Here is a 23,399-nt window from a genome sequence, read left to right as displayed (position 1 = left end):
GTCTAGTTAGGGGTCATTTATATAGAAGATACAGTTAATTAGAGCTTTTATTTTTGTTTTAAAAATTACTTAATTAGAGTTTGTTTGAAAGAAAGTTTTCCCTCCATTTAATTTACTTTTTCTTGTCATGTTTCGTTTTTACGAGATTTCATCTGAGGTAGTGGTATGAACTTCGTACATTTTATTCTTTCCAGATCCTACTTTTTGGAAATACACTGGGTATATGTTGTTGTTGTTTCGTTTTTACGAGAGTTAATTTGATTAACGTTTGAAAGCTAAATTAGTTTAATATTTAAAATTTGAATGTTTAAAAATTATATGAAAAATATTATAAGTTGCAATCCTTCTCATAGTAATACGATGAAAGTATACTCCATTTATTCCAACACAGTTTTCACCTTTCACTTCTCGACAGAGCTAATTTAACTAATTTTCAAAGTTAAGTTAGATTAGATTAATTTAATATTTTAAAATTAAAATTTGAATATTCAAAATTATACGAAAAATACTAGAAGTTGTAATTTTTCTCATCAGTATGATTAAAAAATGCATCTTAAAATTTAGTCAAATTTGAAATCATTTGACTCTTAAAAAAGAATATCATGAGAAGTAAAAAGGGAATGAACAGATTAAATCTTAAAATGTTGCTCAAATTTCATACAATTTGAATTCACGATGAACGATAAGTAAAAATAAATGGAGGGAGTACATCTTAAAACGTTGATCAAAGTTCATACAGTTTAACTCTGAATGGACGAAACACAATAACTTAAGAATGAACAGAACGAGTACAACTTAAAATGTTGATCAAACTCCATATAGTTTGAGTTCTTATATACATCTTAAAACATTAATCAAAGTCTATACAATTTGACTTCTGATAAACGAAACGTCATAAGTAAAAATGAATCGAGGAAGTAAATCTTAAAACGTTGATCAAAGTCCACAAAACGCGATAGTAAAAATAAATGAAGGGGGTACATCTTAAATACCGATCAGAGTCCATACAATTCTACTCTCAACGTGACATGTAAAAGTAAACGAATGAAATACATTTTAAAATGTTGATCAGAGTTCATACCATTCGACTCTCATCGTGACACGTAAAAGTGGACGAAGGGAATACATCTTAAAATCCTAATTAGAGTTCATACCTTCGAATCTCATCCTAACACGTAAAATTGAATGGAGGGAGTACATCTTAAAATGCTGATCAGAGTCCATACAACTCGACTCTCAACATAACACGTAAAAGTGAACGAATGGAGTACATCTGTTGATCAGAGTCCATACAATTCAACTCTCCCGTGACAGTGAACGGAGGGAGCATATCTTAAAATGCTGATCAGAGTCCATATAATTCTGCTTTCATCGAGACACGTAAAAGTGAACGGAGGGAGTACATCTTAAAAAGGCCCAAAAATTTTGAGGCCTCAAAATTTTTAATAGTAAACTCTATAATTTTAACTTCACTTGGTGGTAGTAGTATGAACTGCGTACATTCTACCCTCCTCCGACCCCACTTGATGGGAATACACTGGGTTTGTTGTTGTTGTTGAAATAATAATGAAGATTGCCGAATACATTTTAAACCAAAAGCTAAGAAATGCTGATAATAAATCATTTTTACAAGAAATATTTTAGAACTTTGAACTAAACAACTCAAACTTTTTAACAACATCCGAGTTAATGCATTGTAAACAAATGGATAACGTCTTCTTAACAAGAATTAATCCTTACTTTTGTTAATAATTATATTAATCTGTGAAGTTAAAAGTTTAGATTCTTTTAAAAATACTACATCGAAATAGCTACTATGCAAGAACAAATAAGACAACTCTAAATTATTACAGTAGTATCCTATTGAAATTTAGCTTTAGGTCACTAATTTTATTGAGACGTCAGAACAAGTAAAACAACTCTAAATTATTACAGTAGTATCCTATTGAAATTTCTGATTTTATTGAGACGCCAGTGAAAGAAGGGAGTACATCTTAAAATGTTGATAAAGTGCATACAACTCAAAAATGCTAATCCGAATCCATCCAATTCGCCTTTCAATGTGACACGTAAAATTAAACGACGGGAGTACATTTTAAAATACTGATTAGAATCCATATAATTCGCCGTAAAATTAAATGAAGAAAGTACATCTTAAAATACTGATCAAAGTCCACGCACTTTCGAAGGGAGTAAAAAAAAAGATTTCAAGAGGGGCGTAGTGAACAAGAAGAGGTAATAGGTTGATAAGAAAATAGACTTCATTTGTTGGCCAAAATTTTGCAGCATTGACCAGGCACAACATACAATAATAATAACTGATTTTATTTAATTTGGCCATTCATTTTACTGATTCATACTTTACTTTTTTTTTTTACTTTTTTCTTTCTCAATGCAATTGAATTTGGATTTTATTTGTTTTATTACTAGCTAGTTCCCAATCCAATTGAAATTCAAAGTAACTTTATTTGTTGCAATTCGCGATATGAGTTCGACAAAATCTAATAGTTTTATTTATTCGGAGTTTAATATTAGATATGAGCATTGACCATGCACACACACTGAGTACAACGATGACATATTCAGTGTAATGCCATAAGTGAAAGTTAGAGAGAGTGGCGTACGCTTCACTATCTCGTGAAGGCAGAAAGACGGTTTATGATAGACTCTCAGCTCAAGTATAGCATATCAAAAACATTACGGAAAGGAAATATAGTAGCGAAGAATAGAGGCGGAGCCAGCCTAGTAATAGGGGGTTCGGACGATGAAAAATTATATTATTAATACATGATTAAAGTAATTTTTATGTATATATTGTAGATGTTTAACCCCCCTTCGGTGGCTTCTGATGAAGAAGTCGAGTAGAAAATAGCGGATTAATTTTGACCAATTTGACGGATCGATACTATGTACTCCATACCTTTCATATTATTTGTTCCATATTGACTCGGCACAACCCTTAAGAACAGACACTTTTATAAGATGTTTTTGTTTAAACTAAATTTAATCATAAAATTTTGAAACTCTAAATTTGACTATTACTACATGTAAAACGGAAAGCGCTCTCGGTTTCCAAAATTTGGAAAATAAAACGAAACGTTTATTTTTAGCAGAACGTTAAGGCCAAGTAATATAAAACGGAGGGGTATTTTTTTCTTTTTTTCTTTTCCAATTAATTCAATTGAAATTCAATGCTAAAATTCAAAATCCTCGATTTATGTGAGCAAACTAGCAAGTGCCAAAACAACAAAAATTTAATTAATTTTACATATGAATATGAGCAAACCAGACTTCACTTAAATTGTAAAGTTACTGTTTTCTGGTTGGTGTTGAACTTGGAACTTGCTCCTTGTAGTCCTCATCCAATTGTTCTTCCTATTATGTCATTTTCATTAAACTAATATTAATAAAAAAATAAATAGATTTTTCATTCGGTATTTGATATCAGTACTGAATTAGGGGCGGAGGAGCTATATGGGAGAAGGGAGGTTTAGTCGAACTCCTTCGACGAAAGATTACGCTTACATATATGTAGTAGATGAGTGTCTTTGATTTCTGTTGTGCGTGTGCTTCTTTATATTCTGAACCTCAGCTCGATCACTATTTGTGTTTTTTCTCTAGAAAGATTGTGATATTTTATTTTAGAGATAAGCATCTAGTATCCCCTCGAACTATGGTGGAAGTTGCTACGACACTGTTATGAACCAATTGTCGCACATTGGAAAAATAGAGAAATGCTAAGGGGTTTATAGGTCAAATGGGTTCTCCCACCTATCAGACTAGTCTTTTGGCTTGTGCTCTCCCGTTTGATTTATAGCATTGGTGCTTTCATTGAGAGTCTCACGCATTAGGCCGTGACTCAGAGTGGTAGCTTAAACGCTAGGAGTGGTGGCCTGGACCCAAGAGGGGATAGCCGTGACCAACGAGGATCGATCCATGCGTGGAGCCATAACTCGGAGTGGTGACGGTGGCCTGGACCCAAGAAGAGGGGATAGCCGTGACCAACGACGATCGATCCATGCGTGGAGCCACACTCGAAGTGGTGGCCTATGCGCCAGGAGTGGTGCACAGGCCTGGACCCAAGAGGGGTGCCAGCCGTGACCAACTTGGCATAGCCGTAACCAACGAGGATCGATCCACGCGTGGAGCCACGACTCGGAGTGATGGCTTGGACCTAAGAGGGGTGCCAGTCGTGACCAACGAGGTCGTTGGTTTTCAAGCGGAGGCGATTGTTATGAACCAATTGTCCCACATTGAAAAAATAGAGAAATGGTAAGGGGTTTATAGGCCAAATGAGTTCTCCCACCTATCAGACTAGTCTTTTGGGTTGGGCTCTCTCGTTTAGTTTATAACAGACATCCCCTCGAGCTATGGTCGAAGTTGCAATGACGCACTCCAACTTCACTTCTTTTTTATTTTAGAGAAAAACATGCAGTATCCCCTTGAACTATGGTCAAAGTTGCTACGACACACTCCAACTTTACTTCCTTTTATTTTAGAGAAAAACATCCAGTATCCCCTTGAACTATGGTCAAAGTTGCTACGACACACTCCCTTTTATTTTAGAGAAAAACATCCAGTATCCCCTCGAGCTATGATCAAAGTTGCTATGACACACTCCAACTTCACTTCCTTTTATTTTAGAGAAAAACATCCAATATCCCCTCGAACTATGATCAAAGTTGCTACGACACACTCCAACTTTACAGGGATCATATTACCCCCCACCTACCCCATCCCAAACTCAATTTTAGCATATTTTTGTCACCCTTTTATGCTGACGTGACACCTTTATTACATAAAAAGAGACCCACGTTAGCTAAAAAGGTTGATAAAAGGTGTCACGTCATCTAAAAAGGATGACAAAAATACGCTAAAATTTAGTTGGAGGAGAGGGGAGGTCTCCGCAAATTTGATCATAGTTCAAAGGAGTACTAAATGCTTTACTCTTTATTTTATAAGGGGTCTAACACTACTAGAAATCAGTCAATTTCCGATGAAAAAATCTATCGGGGACAATTCCGCCCGCCTAGTACCCGATTGCTTACAATTACTTATTACTTTAACGACCGCGTACACTTGCATGCATATTCGAAAGCGAAATCGTTATTTATGTCTAGAATTTCCAGATTTAGACATAAAAGGAGTGTATATATATAGATATAGATATATATAGATTCATATTAGGGTAATGCTTACTATAATAAATCTTCTAATACTATTTGAAAATTTCACAAAGCAAGACAACATCAACCACCACCAAAAGGGTGCAGTGGAGCGGTAAATACTCCTTTATCCTAAACAAAAACTCTCGATTTCAAGCCAGAGAGTAGGGAGTGACTTTGCCGTCAAAAGTTGACTCTGAACGCGAATCAAGATTAGCTGCGAAACCCCTATAAAAAGGAACACTAAACTCTCCAACTCGAATTTGTCTCAATAACTGTCCACTTGTAGCTCTCATCGACAACATGAAAGCGCCAGAAATCACCTTCAACAGCAACAACTTACCCAGGTAAAATGTACGCAGTCCATACCACTACCTCCGAAGAAGTAGAGAGGTTGTTTTCAATTGAACCAGAAATCACCTTCCAAATTGAATATTTTACACCAGAAAGAACAACGTTTGATGTTTTGATACAATTTTTCGCGATGAACCTAACGTGTTGAACAAATCTAGTATGGTAACATAGCAAATAATGCCACAACTGGAAATTTGTATGATCTTAGGATTGACATGAACATAGAACATGTGTTGGAACAATCAAAGGATGTTTCATTTGTCATCTCATCCTAATGTCGTTTGCTCCAAACTATGATGACAAATAAACATCAACCTAGTGTTGCTTCCCTTCTTAGTACCTGTACACAAGCAGTAGTATCAGTGAAAACCCACAAAGTGACGTCCGGGGAGTATATAGTGTATGCCTATGTTGCTCGGACTCTTCAAAAATGTCATCTGGTGCGTGTCAGATACTTCAAAAGTAGTACATTTTTGAAGGATCCAACTCGGGTGCGGCAACATTTTTGGAGAGTCCGAGCAACTTAGGTCAACTGTACGCATACCTTACCTCTACCTTTGGAGGTAGAGAGGCTGCTCCCACAAGACCCTCGGCTCAAGTGAAACAAATCAAAGGAAAAACAAGTCTGTGTGCACTTTGATAGTCATACTACTTTTATCGTTCTTTTAACGCGCAGAGGGAGGAGAGCGGAGATTTGAGCTTTTAGTCCATCAAATATTGTAAAATTCTTGATCTTTTGTTAAGCACATTTAGCTTTCAGTTTATTGATATGTGGAGTTTTGATCCTCTACTGATGAATCTTTACGAATTTAATGAGTTATCAAGTGCTAAACCGTTTACTTACTGATGTGTTATGTTAAATTCGTATTATTGCTCCATAATGCAATTCTAAAATAATCTAAATATCACATATTTCTTATATAGAGGGATCAAGTTTACGGTTAATGCTTAGCCAACTATTACAAGGACCGAATTCAGAATTTATCAATATGGCTTACAATCTAACGGTATCATCACGTAAAGAAAACACTCAATCTGTTTCGTTTTATGCGACACTACTTTCCTATTAGTATCATATTATGTTCCAAAAAGAATGATACCCTTCTATATCTGGAAACAATTAGCTTTAAACTTTGCAGTTTACCGTTAATGAACTGATTTTATAGACACACAAGCGTCACGGCATGTTTAGACCACAAGTTCCAAAAGTCTTTCTTTTTATTCTTAAACTTGGCGCCTTCAGTCAACTAGGTTTACATAATAAGAGACGGAGGAAGTAGCCCATTGCGTCGGTGGCACTTAAAAACTCAGTAGAGCAGCCAACAAATATATATAGTTAAATGAAAAGATAAAATAAAACTGAAATTTACCTCTTCAGCAAATTTTATCAAAATTGTCGTTCGGGGTCGGTGCTGCCCCTCCACAGGGACAAAATGAGCTGTCACTACCGCTGGGAAGCCTGCATTTTCTAGAACTCCCTTCAAGATGAAAAACGAAAATAAATAAGAGCTTGCAGGAGCGGTAGACGAATCAAAGCCAATAATGATCTTACCCTTACAATACCCGCAACAAAAGCTCCACAGTTGAAAGCACCCATATCTTTTGGAATTGAAATGAATCTATAATGTAAACGTGTATCAGCCAAAATCAAATATAAGAGTGACAACAGCAAGTTAAGGAGAAAAAAAAGGACAACCCGGTGCGCTAAGCTCCCGCTATGTGCGGGGTCCGGGGAAGGGCCGGACCACAAGGGTCTATTCTACGCAGCCTTACAGCAAGTAGATGATCGAAAATATTTGTGATGCTTCAGTCAAAATCACCTATTCACAAGGAGCTCCTTCTCACTAATCATATATTCATCTTCATGTTCAGTGCCTTTCTCAAGCGAGTCAGCAACCTGGTATACAAAAGCGAAAATGTTTCACCTAGTTCATCCTCAAACAAATTCATAGGCAAAATAATTTGATTCGTCGCTAAAGGTAAAAACTATGCTAGAGGAGCCTGATGCCACTCATTCCAAAAGAGCATATCGTTGAAGAAACAATTAAGAAAAACTTTTTAAAAAGTCAGACAAGACGATGAAAATGAGAAGAAAATATGCATACAGATTTATTGTAGGTTGGAAAAATACCCCGCAAACAATGAATTACTTGATCACGAGACATAGAGAGTTATATCACAATCATAGGAACCTAAAACAGATTATAAGAATAACAAACATACAGTAAAGGTCGTTATGAAAAAGATTAAATGGAATGTTGTGCTAGTGGGTATGAACATTACATATACAAAGGAAAAACACGTGCTTCTTAACATGCAAGCATTCTGAAACCAATTGTTAGCTTTTAACAAAATGGTACATCTCTTGTAATTAGGAAGTAGATACATGTGGCGATGAATTTCAGAACGAATTAAGAAATAATATCAAGTAGGATTCAAGAGAAGAATGTTAATTATAGATAAAGAGGAGAATGTCGAAACTTCGAACATAGTAAGTATAAAAATGATTTTAGCTCCAACCACGTTACAGTTCGGCGCATGATTAAAATTGCGGCATAGAAGTTCTTAATTTAAGGTCACTGAAAACAACTATGATCAAAATATCAAATCCATTATGCTTCATTATAAAAGACGTTTTTCTTTCTTGCGACTTCAGTCATGTGTGATCGCTCTCACCAGCATACTGAATTACCATAAAGCATCATATCCACAAACCCTATTTGATATTCCATCAAACAGAACTAAAATGAAGAAAAGATGAAACGCAACATTCACATGCTACATGATGTACATCCTAAGCAGTTGAATAAGTGATAGAATATATGCTACAGTTTTCCACGCTTGCTGCTAAGCGAGTTACTTGAAAACATAGGTAGAGATAGAGCGTTTTCTCCTAGAAGTATAAGAACTCAATCTTGTTAAATGATCATTTCTCTCCGTTTGCACTGAAAAAGTTTCCAGTAATCCCCACCCCCAACTGTCTATAACCAAACATATACACAAAAACCATAAACAACAGAAAACTGAAGTACAGTCCCCCGAGAAAACAAATTAGTCTATTCAAGGAAGATGGGAAAAGTGTTTAAACAAAAGGGGAAGGACAGAAACAAGAAAAAGAAGTTGACCTTCCCAAACAAAACCTTCCATACTGTGCTGTGCACAAACGATAAAATCCCCAGAAGTCGTGTCTCCCTTCTGTTTCCCTGCAACATTATGAAGATTTAGAACAATTACTGCGTCAAGTTTGAAAACAAAGCTCTTCACCTAGTAGGCTAGTACAACAAATAACCATCAAAATTTGCTTGCTTAAACATTAGAAAGTAACTTCATAGGATTTTATGTAATATGGCATTCTTCACGTGGTAAAGCAGCCATGATAGCAGCAGTATAGCTAGCTTCTTTCCGAGTCTATACTTGATTTTGTCCTAATTCTGAAGTTTTTAATGGGGAATGACATCGGTTAAGGCCCCGTTTGGCCATGAAAATTAGTTTTTTCTGGAGTTGGAGTTGGAGTCGTGTTTGCCCATGAATATAAATTAAAGTTGTTTTTGAAATTTTGTGAGAGAAGTATGAGTGAAAAAAGTGAAAACAAGTAAAACTTGTTTTCACTTTTCCAAATAATTTTCCGGAATTGGAGTTGGAAAATTCATGGCAGCATGTTTTCACTTTTTTCACTAAAGCGAAATAATTTTCCAGGCCAAACGGCTACTAAGTATGTGGCTAAGTTTCCAGGTAGTCATCATATTCTCCTCTATAGTTTCCCAGTCTAAAGTGTCAAAATCAAACGATCATGGTTGTAAAACATTTCCCATTTCAAAAACGATTTGAAGACGTAAACATGATTGAATTCAAAATTACTGTAAGTAAATATGCTTGAAGTATAGATTTCTATGTAACGGACACAGATTAAATGGAAATAACTGGCCTGGAGAATTATGTGGTCAAGGTTCGCTGGTTTGACAACAGATACCTAGCATCTAGATACGGTGTTGCTCTAAGTGAAGAAGTGAAAAGCAGCACATTAGGATGGCAATTGCTTGAAGCTTCGTACCTTTTCCCTATGGCAGAGGAGTTCTAAAATCCGCGCTCCAACAGCATAACCAGCATCCTCCAACCTGTTTTCCAGAAAATCATTAACATCTACAAGAATGTGTTCACAAATACACTGAAATTTGTCGCAACGGCAAAATCTTACTGCAAAAAACTATATCAAACTTTAAAGGACAGAAAAATTTAAGCTCAAGTTCGCAGATGATTCTGCTTATCCTTTGGCGCTTCAATTTGACTGATATTCGGTCCCATTTCTTAATGCCTTCTTTTTAGCACAAAATGATCAGATAAATGGTTCCTTCCAAAAGTTTAGGTGAAGCAAAAGTAGCTTTATTCCTTTCGATAAGGGAAGAATTCAAAAAAATGAATGTAAAAGTATCAACAATGGCATACAAGTAGTTAACATAGTTAATCCTTAACCCAAGGCGATCGTTCCTTTCATCTGAAGCTAGTAATATGGAGAATGGGAATGCGTTAATTGTTCTCCTATATTGACATGACGCCATGGAAAAAACTCTTAAGCACCAACAAGATATAGTGGGAACAAGAAAAACAAAGAGCATTTCATATTTAGAGCAACACTAATGTAAAATGATCAAAGAAATCAACTACGCCTCCACTCCAAAATAGTCAGTGTACGACTGTACGAATCCTCCATAACCAGTTTATCCTATGCGGTCCATTCCAATACGAGTAATTCTCTAAGTTCCACAGACATACAAGTCCCTTTCCCTCTAATTTCAGCAATACAAGGGCAACAACAACTACAACTCAGTGTTAAACAAGTCGGGGTTTGTCTATACGAATACCCAATTTTTCATTTAAGCTTATTTCATGATGAATCCTCGTAGTTCAGCAATACAAAGACAAATAAACAAAAAGGCTGAGATCTTGAAAATCACCTTCGCTCTAATTCAGTGATGTTGTCCACTTGAGTCTGATTGTACTGAACAAGCTCCGAAAACAAGAAAGCAAATGCGCTCAAACTGACCTGCAAAGAGCCTCAATCACAAGTCTGCAAAAGTATATCCTCACCCCCACACCCCACACCCAATCCACTCCACCCACATACTCTAGCCAAAAAAATTTAAAATTGGTAACATGGATCGGTATTATTAGGATCAATAATGAAAAAGAGCCCTTCTTTTTCTCTTGAACACAAATTTGAGTTAAGCAAAAGCACTCAAACTAACCTGCAAAGGTCTTCAATCACTAGTCTGCAAAGTATATCCCCCCAAACCCACCCAGCCTACCCCATCCCACCCACACCCTCTAGCTAAAAAGATCTAAATTTAGGAACTTGTGTCAATGTTACAAGGATCTGTAGTACACCCCCCTCCCCCCCTTTTTTTTTTGATAACCGTGGTATCCGGGCCAGCATGCGCACACCTCGACTAAATCTACGGGATACCTGCCACCAGCAACAGGTACCAGGTATAACCCCTTTTTTCTTACACAGCTAAGAGGATTTATGATACAAATTGAGTTAAGTAAAAGCACTCAAACTGACCAGTAAAGGGCTTCAATCACTAGACTGCAAAGTATATCCCCCCCAAACCTACCCCATACCACCCACACCAAAGATCTAAATTCAGGAACTTGGGTCAATATTACTAGGATCTATAGTTAACCCCCCCCCCCCCCCCCCCCTCTTTTCTTTTTTTGTTAACCGTGGTGTCCGGGTCAGCTTGCGCGCACCTCGACTAAATCCACAAGATATGGCAACGGGTACCAGGTATAACCCCTTTTTTCTTACACAACTAAGAGGATTTATGATACAAATTGAGTTAAGTAAAAGCACTCAAACTGACCAGCAAAGGGCCTCAATCACTAATCTCCATAGTATATCCCAAGCTCCTCCACCCTCACCCCATCAAACCAACACCCTCTAGCTAAAAAGATCAAAATTTGGTTACTGGGGTCAATGTTATTAGGATCTATAGCCCCCCCACCCGCTCTAGGTCAATATTAAGATCCATACTGAAAAAAGAACCGTTTCTATTTCTTTCTTGAACTGCTAAAAGGATTTATAACACAAAATTGAGTTAAGCAAAAGCACTCAAACTGACATGCGAAGTATTCCCCCCCCCCCCACCCCCACCCCACACCCCACACCCCAATCCCACCAACACCAACACCCTCTAGCTAAAAGGACTTAAACTGATAATATGGGTAGATGTTATTAGGCTCTATAGCACCCCCCCCCCCCCCTCCCCAAAAAAACCCCACCCCATCAACACCCTCTAGCTAAAAAGATTCAAAATTTGGCAACTTGGGTCAATGTTATTAGGCTCTCCATCAACACCTTCTAGCTAAAAAGATTCAAAATTGGTAGCTTTGGTCAATGTTATTAGGATCTATAGTACCCCCAACCCCCAACCCCACCCCAAACTCACCAACACCCTTTAGCTAAAAAGATTCAAAATTGATAACAAGAATCAATAATTTTTAGCATCAATGGTAAAAAAGAACCTTTTTTTTTCCTTTTTTGCACTTAATGAGTATTTAGAACACAAAATAGAGTTTTTCTTTATACAAAAATGTTTTAAAAAAATTTGAGAAAACAAGAAAGTAACAAAAAGTACCTCTTGTTTGCCTTTGCTAAGGGGTCTTTCAAGAACATTAGTGTACTGTTTGATCTTCCCTACACTTATCATCTTCTCTAGATCTTTCAGCAGTCTAGTGTTGCTGCTACTCAGATTTTGTTATTCACTGAAAGAAACTGTAAAGGGAGATCAAAGAGAAAAGAAGAAAATGACAAAATGGTCCTTCTATTTTTGGGATATTTCAAATGTAGTCCCTTATTTAACTCAACATTTAAAAATGCTATAAAAATGCCACATCTTTTATTTCATTATCCACTTACACTATATTCTCTGCTATCAAAAAACTGATGATAAGTAACACATAGCTGGTAGAATTATCACAACAATGGCATCAACTTCCCTTATACTTCCATTCAGTAAGCTCACTTAAATCTTGAAAAGTTAATTTTTCTTCCTCATTTTACAACTCAAGTATATATTCCCTCCGTTTCATTTTAGTTGCTCACTTTTCCTTTTAAACGTGTACTAGAAATCGTAAATAAGAAGGTAGTTTTACTAATTCGATTAAACTTTTTTGACACTCTACAAACAAGTGTTCGCGCTTAATTATAAGAGTAATATGAGAAAATTTTAATTAATTATTTCTTGATTTAGTAATGTGGACGAGTAAAATGGGATCGAGTGAGTACTCATTTAGTGTTGAGATGGGGTCTATCGGAAACAGTATGTCTACCTCATCTTTGAGGTGGTACAGACTGCGTACACTCTATCCTACTCATGCCCCACTGTATGGGAATACACAGAGTATGTTGTTGTTATTTTTGTACTCATTTGGTTTATATACTGTGTTCTTGAATATAAAGGTTCAGCCTTTTCAATAAATGTGTTCAAGAATCATCATCAAACAATTGGAAAAACCCAAATGCAAAATGGGTTGAAGAGGAAATGGGGTTTAAGATTGTGGGCACAAGAGAATTTGATGCGTACTACTGAAGATGCTGATGGGTACAAAACAACTAAGCGGAGAGACTTGTTAATGGGGTTGGGATTTTGTGGGGTTTCGAGTTTCTTGGTTGGTTCGTGTTATGCTGAAGCAGCTGGATTGCCACCGGAGGAAAAACCAAAGCTTTGTGATGCTGAATGTGAGAAAGAGCTTGAAAATGTATGGTGAGGTTATTTAGCTCCCTCTCATTTTGAATTGTTAATAGTTGTTCTCGTAGGTTTCTATCATCATCTGTTGTTTATGATGTTTCGGATATTGGACTATTTTGTTGTTGTTACCGTTTCCGTATTAGTTGCTATGCCTCATCGATTTCTATCATCATCTGTTGTTGTTGCTTATGGTATTTCAGTTATTGTACTATTTGGTTGTTGTTACTGTTTCCGTAATAGTTGCTATGTTTTCTTCACTATCATTTTCCTTTTCATACTTACTTTGATTTGATTTGCCCGAGTCGAGGGTCCTCCAGAAATAGGCTCTCTACCTCCACGAGGTAGTGCTTAGGTCTACATATACTCTATCCTCCCCGCTTGTGGTATTTCACTGTGTATGTAGTTGTTATTGTTGTTATATTTGTTCTCATGTATTTACTTCCCTGGTTCGATTTATGTGGCACAAAGTTAAGTAAAAAAGAAAGAATTTTGTAACTTGTTGTCTTAAACATGCTATGATGACATTAGCATTGAAAATGAGAAGTTTGAGTTGAACTAAGAAAGGTGTCATTCGTATTGAAATGAACTAATAACAATCGTGTCCATAATGGAGGGTATCTGTAGGAATGAGATTTGAGCTAAAGAAGTGAATGAAAGAATAGAGAAAGCATCATAATCAAAGTTTAAAATTTGAACAGTTAAATGACTTTGAATCTTGAATGTTGTGAAAATTGTATAAGATAATATTACGAGTGGTATGATGTTAAATAGTACTCTGGGATATCCCAAAACGAGGTGTGTTATAGAAATGAGAACGGAAACATGTTTACCTTTGGCAACTCCTTATACATTTCTCTTCCAGGAATGTCCACCCTTAAATTCAGACATTAGCAACAGCCGCCTTTCGGTCAAGTTCTCCTTAACAAGGTATAAACCTTTTAAAAAAAATGACATATTGACCTGAAATATAAATAGAGTTGATTTTATGCTTTTACTTTAGATTTAAGGTTGAGTTTACTCATGAATCATGGCTGAATACACGCTAATTTATCATTAAACTTGTTTGATGCGCGGCCTTTTTTTTTTTGACTCGTTTAGTGCTTGCCATCTGCTACGCTAATGCTAATTTCAAGAGAAACTCTTCACGTAGCTATGTTGCTCGGACACTTCAAAAATGTCAACCGGTGAATATCAAATTCCCCAAAGATAGTGTATTTTTGGAGAATCCGACATAGGTGTGGGTGTGGCATCGAAAGTGAAGAGTCCACGCAACTTATGCTTGCTAGTCTAAAAGAGTAATTGTACTTCCCACATTATGATTAACTTTCAGTTTTTCACCTTCGAATTTACTAAAGCACTTATAACGTGGGTCCTTGCTTTCCGAGTATCCCTGTTAAGATCCTGCAAGAATCATTCCTAATTCTGGAGTAACAGGAGAGCATGTTACTTGGATGTGGCAAGAATAAGTACTTCTCAATCCAGTGTCTTTTCCTAAAAAAAATGTTTATACAGTATATGGTGAATTCATAGCGCTCGATTTAGTGATTTGACCATATAGTTGGACATACAATTGCTATATGTACGCATAGATTTGCTAAGTTGCAATTCTCACTATCACTGTCTGAAGATTCTTGTAACGATCTTCAATGGAATTTAGTTCTCTTTGTTGCAGTGTCATTCTATTATTCTAGTTTCCAACAGTGAAGTTGCAATTTAGCATGAACTAGAAGTGCCGTTTTATTCAGTTAATCTTTAACAGGCTCTTGGCAGACAAATGATAACAAGAGCCGAAATGGTCTAACAATTGAACTGAAATAGCTTCATTACTACCATCTTTTTCGGAGATATTTCTAATTGGTATCTATTATAAAATTCATTTTTTACTTGAAATTCATAATCATAATTGACATATGAGGTTTAACATAATGTCCATCAGCTTAGGAGGCTGTGCAAAGGTCGCACGTTGCGAATATACACGAACATATCCTTTATCGTAGGGAGCCTCTGAACCTCACTAATAGTAGAATTTTTTCATAAGTGAAGGTTCCTATGGTAACGACTGAATCAGGCTTGCAGTATAAGGACATCAAAGTTGGTCGAGGCCCTAATCCCCCCGTTGGTTTCCAGGTATGTATCCTGATGTCTGATACTATGATTCTTATGTAAAAATGAAGGACGAATTACGGTGCTATGAACTTTCTTCTTCACCAAACTAGCTGGTTAATTACCTTAGTCATTTGTCATTAATGGTAAAGCCACCAAGCCAGTATTTTACGCTGCTTCATGTGGAAGAAAAGATATCTGGCTCCTTCATTCGTGTAAGTTCTATTCAAAATTTTATTCTATTCATTATTTTGATCAGTCGAATATTGTTTCATGATGACAGGTGGCTGCAAATTATGTTGCGATGGTTCCCTCAGGACAAATTTTTGACAGGTTGGTTGTTGATTATTTTACAAAATTATATAAAAGCTTTGACAATTTTGGTCATTTGGAAACTTCATTCGCTGAAGCATATGAAAGATATATGCCTTTTCACAGTAGGGTCATGATGTTATAACGCGTGCACATTGTATGTACTTGCGCAGCGTGGCATATTTATAAGGAGGCATGTAATTTACTGATCGGCAGCCAAATAGCGTAATGATACCCGGAAGAGAAACGGAAAGAAAATCTTAAAGTAAATAAAAATATCCCCTCCAGGAGGAAAGAGATGAGGAGGAAGGTTCTCTTTGTAACATTTTTGTTTCAGTTTCTTCTTTAAGTTTGGTGCTTGTTTTGTACATGAAGGAAAAAGTTGCAGAAATTTTTTTCATTTTGTCATAATGCTTAGATACGTAACCTTATAAAAATAATTTGGTGTTTCTCTTTTAAGAAGTCTAGTTCTCCATTTCTTCAAAACACGCCTGCATTCTTTGTTCTGCATTTCAGATAATGAGGTTTATGATTCAGTGGTTTTTCATAAAGTCTTAACTTTCGCAAGATTTTTTGATTTCTGAATTAACAGCTCCCTGGAGAAAGGTCGACCTTACATTTTCCGTGTAGGCGCTGAACAGGTAAGCTTTAGTACATATTCATGACAATTTCTGATTTCTGTGCGGTAATAGCAGCTGAATATTAGGCTTCATAGTTTGGTTATAACATGACTAACTAATTTCAATTGCTAGAGTAGGTAATCAAAGGACTTGACGAAGGGATCCTGAGCATGAAAGTGGGAGGACTACGTCGACTCTATGTACCTGGATCTGTAAGTTCTATGCCTTCTGAATTTCTCATTTTACAGATGTAATGTGCAAATGAGAAAAATATAATAATCAAACCTATACGTAGGGATAAATGCTTCTTTGTGGGATTGACAGGTTTAGATATCGCCTTTTAGTTGTGAAAAGAAAGAAAAACAATATCTCTAGTTTTTCACACGGATAAGCAGCTACCTGCAAGGCTGCCATCTTTCAAAGCCTCGACTTTTCTCAAACTTTATCCTCCTAAACTTTTTCTGCTTGATGAGACAACAACAACAACATACTTAGTGTAGTTCCACAAGTGGGGTCTGGGAGGGTAGGATGTACACCCCTGGGATTATTGAATGTAAATCAGCGCACGAGCCTATGCAAACAGGTTTAAAATCGCTAGATAGCCTGGTTACTATAGGTCGTAATCAACGAGAACTTATAATCGTGGGCTGACAAATTGGAAAAACTGAATGTTATAGATTGAGATGGATCGATCTTGGCTATCCTGGACATTATCCCTACCTTTGTGGGGTAGAGAGAATGTTTCCTATAAGATCCTCGGCTCAAAAGAAGTGTAATCAAAGCAGGATTGGGTGGAAAATAGTGATAGCAAAATAGCAAGTGAAGCAACTGGTAGTAGTAAAAATTGAAGAATAAGATACAACGTGAAGACTAAGTAATACAACTAAAGAAGGAGAAGATGAGCAGACTAACCCCTTGCCGCTCTCACATAAAAGTATGACAACCCACGGCTACCTGTTACCTTTCTACCCTAATCCTCGACCTCCATACCTTCCTTTAGGGTCCCCCCTCCCGCACACACACACAATTTTTCTTTCTGCCTGATGAGAAGTTATTCAAAATAATGTCATCGAGGATGGCGTAATGCTTTCTTACAGTTGTCCCGTGAAGTTTGGAGGGGGGTCATTAACTTTTAATATATGCAATAGCTTAAGTTCTATCTGTTTTACATTCACACTTTATGCATTCTTGGCAATTGACTTGAAATCCTCCAGATTAATGAAGATCTTTCTATAGACTATGTCTCTTACACATATTTCTGTTGGATAGTTGGCATTTCCGAAAGGTCTGACATCGGCTCCTGGAAGGCCAAGAGTGGCTCCTAACAGCCCAGTAGTGTTCGATGTGAGTTTGGAGTACATACCTGGTCTTGAATCTGACGAAGAGTGATCATTTTACATTCTTTTTCTTGTATTATTTTTTCCATTGGCATGTATCGATAAAGCTGAGGAAAGGCTAATCTAATTACTATCATTATTCCTACTGCATTTCTCTATTATATGCTAATTTCTTTGTTGTATACAGTCCAGTTTTGCTACTGTATCTTAGCTCTTGTATGTGTTCATAAAGCATCTGTACATGAATATAGACATGACAAATAAATGTTAAAGATCACCCAATCTTATTTGCTTCTTCCTAGTTTCTTCTATTTGAAATACTTTTCTCCATGGCGCTGCCATTTTGTCCAAATGGTTGAGAATATCTTGAGGGAGCGCCTTGACGTTATTGGTAAAGTTGTTGCCGTGTGATCTGGAGGTCACGGTGAGCTTAGGAAACAGTCTCTTGCAGAAATGCAGGGTAAGGCTTCGTACTAGACCCTTATGGTCGGGCCTTTTGTCGAACCTCGTGCATAGCAAAAGCTTAGTACACCTAGTTGTTTAAATATTTGACATCAGATTAAAGGGGAGCCTTGGAGTAACAGTAAAGTTATCGCCCGTATAACCTATAGGTCACGTGTTCGAGTCGTGAAAGCAGTCACTAATACTTGCATTACATCACACTCTTTGGGATGTGGTCCTAAAGTAGAGGACAAATATATACAAACATAATTTTTTTTGGAAGTGACTTGGCAACCTTTCAATCTTTTTATGGTTGCAATTGTAAATATGAACTGGTGGTCCTGAATATGGAGTACTATATGTTAAGCAGTATAACAAGCTGGTATCCTGCACCTACTGATACCGGCCAAGTCGTAGCTTTTGTTCAGATCTTGTATTTGTATTAGGATATTTATGCGTGTATTGGTCGCAAAAGTAGTTTGAACTACCAATAGGGAGGGGTAAACATCAACACCATAATCTCAAATATTTGGAACTACTAAAGTATTTACATCTTGTTCAACAACTTAGAGCATCAAAACACCAGAATTGCCAATTTAATAGATCTTTATTAGCATATACTAGACTAGAACATATCGAAAATTGAACATGCATGCAGAACAATAGGTTCAAATCACAAGCGTTTCATAACGCTTTTGAAATTTTCTAAATTCCCTTGTAAAAAATCCTGGTTCCGCCACTGATGATGATGAGTAACCTATAAGGTTACATGATAATCTTGGTTCCGCCACTGATGATGATGATGAGTAACCGAAACGGTTACATGATAGAACAAGCATGAGGATTTTCATCACTGAATATCTGAGGTGGGTAATTAGCATACTCCATGAAAATGTAGTCCTTTTGATACATATATTCACTTTTCTTGATATCTGTTGTTGTCTTATCATCTTCTTCTTCTTTGCCTTTTTCTTCTTTCTTTTCTTCTTCTTCTTTCTCTTTTTTCTCTTCTTCTTTCTTCTCTTCTTCCTTTTTAACCTCTTCCTCCTTCACTACTATAGCTTGCTTCCCTGTCCTCTTGTACACATCGCTCGCCAACTTTTCTGGATCAACGACACCTTTTACTATGACTTGATTGTTTCCTAGGTCTGTCGTGACAGATTCAACGCCTGCAGGTACATTTGCAAGTTAGTTATAAACGTGAGGATTCAGTAAGAATTGACTAGTTTTACGCTGGCTGTCAGTCGAGAATAGTTGGCCATAATAATGGACAATGATATAGATGATAAGTGCATTTGCAAGTTAGTACCAAATGTAAAGGATTCAACATGAATTGACTAGTTCTACGTTGGCTGTCAGCATACAAGTTCGTTATAATAATGCACAATATTATACTATGACTTGTTGTTTCCTAGATCTGTAGTGACAGATTCAACGCCTGCAGGTACATTTGTAAGTTCGTTACAAATGTAAGGATTCTATATGAATTGACTAGTTTTACGTTGGCTTTCAGCATACAAGTTCGTTATAATAATGCACAATATTATACTATTTGATATGTGCATCTGTAAGTTCGTCACAAATTTAAGGATTCTACATGAATTGACTAGTTTGACGTTGGTTGTCAGCATACAAGTTCGTTATATATCTTATACTATATGATATGTGCATTTGTAAGTTCGCTAGAAATGTAAGGATGCTGCATGAATTGACTAGTTTTACGTTGGCTGTCAGAATAAAAGTTCGTTATAATAATGCACGATGTTATACTATTTGATATGTGCATTTGTAAGTTCGTTACAAATGTAAGGATTCAGCCTGAATTGACTAGTTTGACGTTGTCTGTCAGCATACAAGTTCGTTATAATAATGCATTTGCAAGTTCGTTAGAGATGAAAAGATTCAACATGTTGACTAGTTTAACACTGACTGTCAACCGACAAGGTTGTTACAGTAAGGGCAAAAAGGGCAGTCCGGTGCACTAAATCTACCGCTATGCGCGGTGTCCGGGGAAGGGCCCCACCACAAGGGTGTATTGTACGCAGCCTTACCTTGCATTTCTGTCAGAGGCTGTTTCCAAGGCTTGAACCCGTGACCTCTTGGTTGTTACAGTAACATGCGATAATATATTTGTTATGTGCATTTGCAAGTTGGTTACAAATGTGAGGATTCAGCTTGAACTGACTAGTTTTACGCTGGCTGTTAGCTAACAAGTTTGTTACAACAATGCACGATAACACATTGTATCTGTGAGTTGTTGAATCATACGTACCTTGTATTTTCCGGATTCGCTTCTGCAGTACTTGTGCACAGGCATCACAATGCATCTGAACTGTGAGCTTCAATGTTATCACCGGAGGAGGCTGTCGATTATATGAAAAAAACATATGACATTTTCGCGTTAATGCAGGTACTGAGAAACTAGTTATATATTGTGAAGTACAGAAATGACTGAGAAAATATATAGTTCCAGCTTAAGACAGAACAACTATGATTTGCAGTTATACAAATAAAATGCACATTAGTACTACAAATAACTGCGTCTCAGCGTCAAACAAGTTGCGAGGAATAGCTCGCAATTATAATAACTACCTCTTAATTCCAAATTACTTACCCTCAATCCCCTTAAACAATATCGTCCTCTCAGAGACGAATTCAAGATTTTTCCTGTCATTGTAGTTTGCTCCTGTAAGTTTCTTGTTCTTTGATTTTGTTACTATATGGTGTTTCTTATACTTCGATTATCGTATTATTTTGTATAGTTACTGTTTATTATGCTTTATGATAATTTCGCTTCCGTTTATCCTCTCTCTAAACTTCCTTGAACTGTTTTTCTTGAGCCGAGGGCCTATCGGAAACGACCTCTCTACCTCTGAGATAAGGATAAGATCGACCTGCACACACTCTATCCTCCACAGACCCCACTTTGTGGGACTACGTACACTAGGATGTTGATGTTGTTTTTCTGTATCATCTTATCTTAAAGTCGTTTCTTGCTATTAGATAACGCTCTTTTCTTGAACTGTTTTTGTCTTGAGCCGAGGGTTTATCGAAAACAAACTTTCTACTTCACCTCTGAGGTAATGGTACGAACTGCGTACACTCTACAGACCCCATTTCGTGGGACTACACTAGGATGTTGTTGTTGTTGTTCCCTATCATCTTATCTTAAGTTGTTTCTTGCTCTTATCTTACACTCTTTTCCTGAACTGTTTTTGTCTTGAGTCGAGGGTCTATCGAAAACACCCTCTACCTCACCTCGGAGGTAGTGGTATGGACTACGTACAATAGTATGCTTTATGATACTTTCGCTTCCGTTTATCCTCTTTCCAAACTACCTTGAGCTGTTTTTCTTGAATCGAGGGTCTATCGAAAACAACCTCTCTCTACCTCTGAGATAAGGATAAGATCGACCTGCACACACTCTATCTTCCACAGACCCCACTTTGTGCGACTACGCTAGGATGTTAGAAGTTATTTTTCCCTGTCGCCTTATCTTAAGTTGCTTCTTGCTCTTATATAACACTATCTATCGAAAACAGCCTCTCTACCTCACCTCGAAGGTAGCGATATAGATTACGTACACTCTACCCTCCCTGACTTTATTTTGTATGAATACACTGGGTATGTCGTTGTTGTTGCCGTCATCTTATCTTAAAGTTATTGTCTTGGGATTGTTATTTTATACAATTTGTATATAACTATATAATAGCAGAATGAATAGTACAAAAAGTATTGAAATGTCAGTCTCGTGAATCCCTTATAGGCCCCATTTCAAGATTTTACTGTATTGGCAGTGTGGCAGAACAAACAAAAATAATACTATAATATCTATTTTTTAAAAATTTAAAAAAATTTCGTGACACAGCGGAGTTTTAGAGTAACTGGTAAAGTTGTGTCACGTGTCACAAGTTTAAGTTATGAAAATAGCCTCTGACAAAAATGCAATAAGATGCGTGCGTACAAAAGATTTTTGTGGTCCGATCTTTCCTCGAACTCAGTGCAAAGCGAGAATTCTAGTACACAGAGGTGCCCTTTTTAAAAAAACATATTGTGATGACGTATTTAAGTTCGCTAATGTAGAAGCGGAGCCATGATTTCAATTTTATGGATGTTGAATTTTAGAATGATGGCTTCAAATAATAATAATTGGGTTCGAAATTTAATATATGTACATATCTTATGAGTTCGTTTAAAACAACTGTGTCGTTTGAGCAAAAGCTAGTGAATTCAGTCGAACTGTATCCAAACTTCTAGCTCCGTCTTTGGATGAATATGATTTCTTCATTCTTAACCAGAGATATAAATTCCGATAGAAAGTGTTATCGATGGTAAAGCTAGAAGGCATGCAAAAAAGTTCATTAGAACTTCTTTATATATATATATATATATATGAATTTAAATTTATCGAAACTCAAAGCAGATACCAAACACCAAGGGTGGGGGGAGGAATCTATCTACACCACTTATTCATATACCCTTTAATCTCATTGTATAGTGTGCCTACCCCCACTCCCACCCCCACCCCCACGCAACCCCAAGTGGATTGGTCAGTGAGTTGTCTTTTTTGCTAAACTTTTTACTGTAAAAACTCTTTGTTATGTTGCTATCATTGTCAGCAATGAAACAACAGTCACAAGCTGTGGCTGCTCTATCAATTCTATATTACTTTCTAATATTTTTTTATTGTGTCCCTTTCACCAATTAGATAAATTATTATAACCTCTCGCTACGTGCAGAGTTCGGAGTATAATCAAATTACAAAAATTCATTACACACGACTTATTTTGTATTTCTATAAGAAATTTTTGTATGAATCCGAAGAAATGACGGACCACATACAAAGTCTATTGTAAGAAGTTTTATCCCGCATTTCTGCATGGAGGCAATTTTATCAAATTCATTATTCACAATCTTATCTTGCATTTCTACAAAAGACTGTTCTATGAATTCGAAGAAGGAATGGACCACAGTCCACAAAGGTTCATCGTATGCAGTCTTATTCTGCATTTCTACAAAAGGTTATTTTTACGTCTGAAATCCATAACTTCTTAATCATGGAAACAACTTTATCAGTTACGTCAAACCTAAGTTATATGGAATATTAAAGAGTTTGTGTTTATGTTAACAATAATAATTAAAATTTCATAATTAGTTAAATAAGTTAGAATTATGTTATAATTGTTCAAAAAGAAATTAAGCTTTTTTATACACGAAGCATCTCATATTCACACAAAATTCAAAGAAAAATCGCATTCAAACATAGCGTAACATAAGCCATTTATTTTAATGCAAACATCGATTAATAGCTAATTTCAC

At 36.5% G+C, this 23,399-nt stretch overlaps 3 protein-coding genes across 3 annotated transcripts in view; 1 reads left to right on the top strand and 2 right to left on the bottom strand.

Moving 5' to 3' along the window:
• Window positions 1-5,562: 5,562 nt before the first annotated feature.
• On the bottom strand, window positions 5,563-12,343 carry LOC107870122 (trafficking protein particle complex subunit 5). Its single transcript, XM_016716547.2, has 8 exons — window positions 12,155-12,343; window positions 10,472-10,560; window positions 9,571-9,634; window positions 8,645-8,722; window positions 7,340-7,416; window positions 7,072-7,138; window positions 6,890-6,997; window positions 5,563-5,859 (listed from the first exon to the last, which is right to left on the bottom strand). The coding sequence occupies exons 1-8, from the start codon at window positions 12,224-12,226 to the stop codon at window positions 5,830-5,832; spliced, it is 585 nt and encodes a 194-aa protein (XP_016572033.2). The 5' UTR covers window positions 12,227-12,343; the 3' UTR covers window positions 5,563-5,829.
• A 40-nt stretch (window positions 12,344-12,383) lies between these two features.
• LOC107870121 (peptidyl-prolyl cis-trans isomerase FKBP16-3, chloroplastic) lies at window positions 12,384-17,932 on the top strand. Its single transcript, XM_016716546.2, has 7 exons — window positions 12,384-12,531; window positions 12,979-13,277; window positions 15,311-15,394; window positions 15,654-15,703; window positions 16,275-16,323; window positions 16,440-16,514; window positions 17,572-17,932. Exons 1-7 carry the CDS (start codon window positions 12,501-12,503, stop codon window positions 17,689-17,691), a joined length of 708 nt encoding a protein of 235 aa, XP_016572032.2. The 5' UTR covers window positions 12,384-12,500; the 3' UTR covers window positions 17,692-17,932.
• Window positions 17,933-18,581: 649 nt separating this feature from the next.
• The window catches only part of LOC107870120 (heavy metal-associated isoprenylated plant protein 7), a gene marked incomplete in the record, with an annotated part of 14,324 nt that continues 9,506 nt past the window's right edge, over window positions 18,582-23,399 (bottom strand). Inside the window, 2 exon segments of the mRNA XM_047412400.1 lie at window positions 18,582-19,249; window positions 20,353-20,443. Of these exon segments, the coding sequence (XP_047268356.1) occupies window positions 18,900-19,249; window positions 20,353-20,443 (441 nt within the window).

This window comes from Capsicum annuum, chromosome 5 (genome assembly GCF_002878395.1).
Source record: "Capsicum annuum cultivar UCD-10X-F1 chromosome 5, UCD10Xv1.1, whole genome shotgun sequence".
NCBI classification, from domain to species: domain Eukaryota; kingdom Viridiplantae; phylum Streptophyta; class Magnoliopsida; order Solanales; family Solanaceae; genus Capsicum; species Capsicum annuum.
Note: the sequence above shows the minus strand (reverse complement) of the source record. Positions and strands in the feature narration are given on the sequence as shown.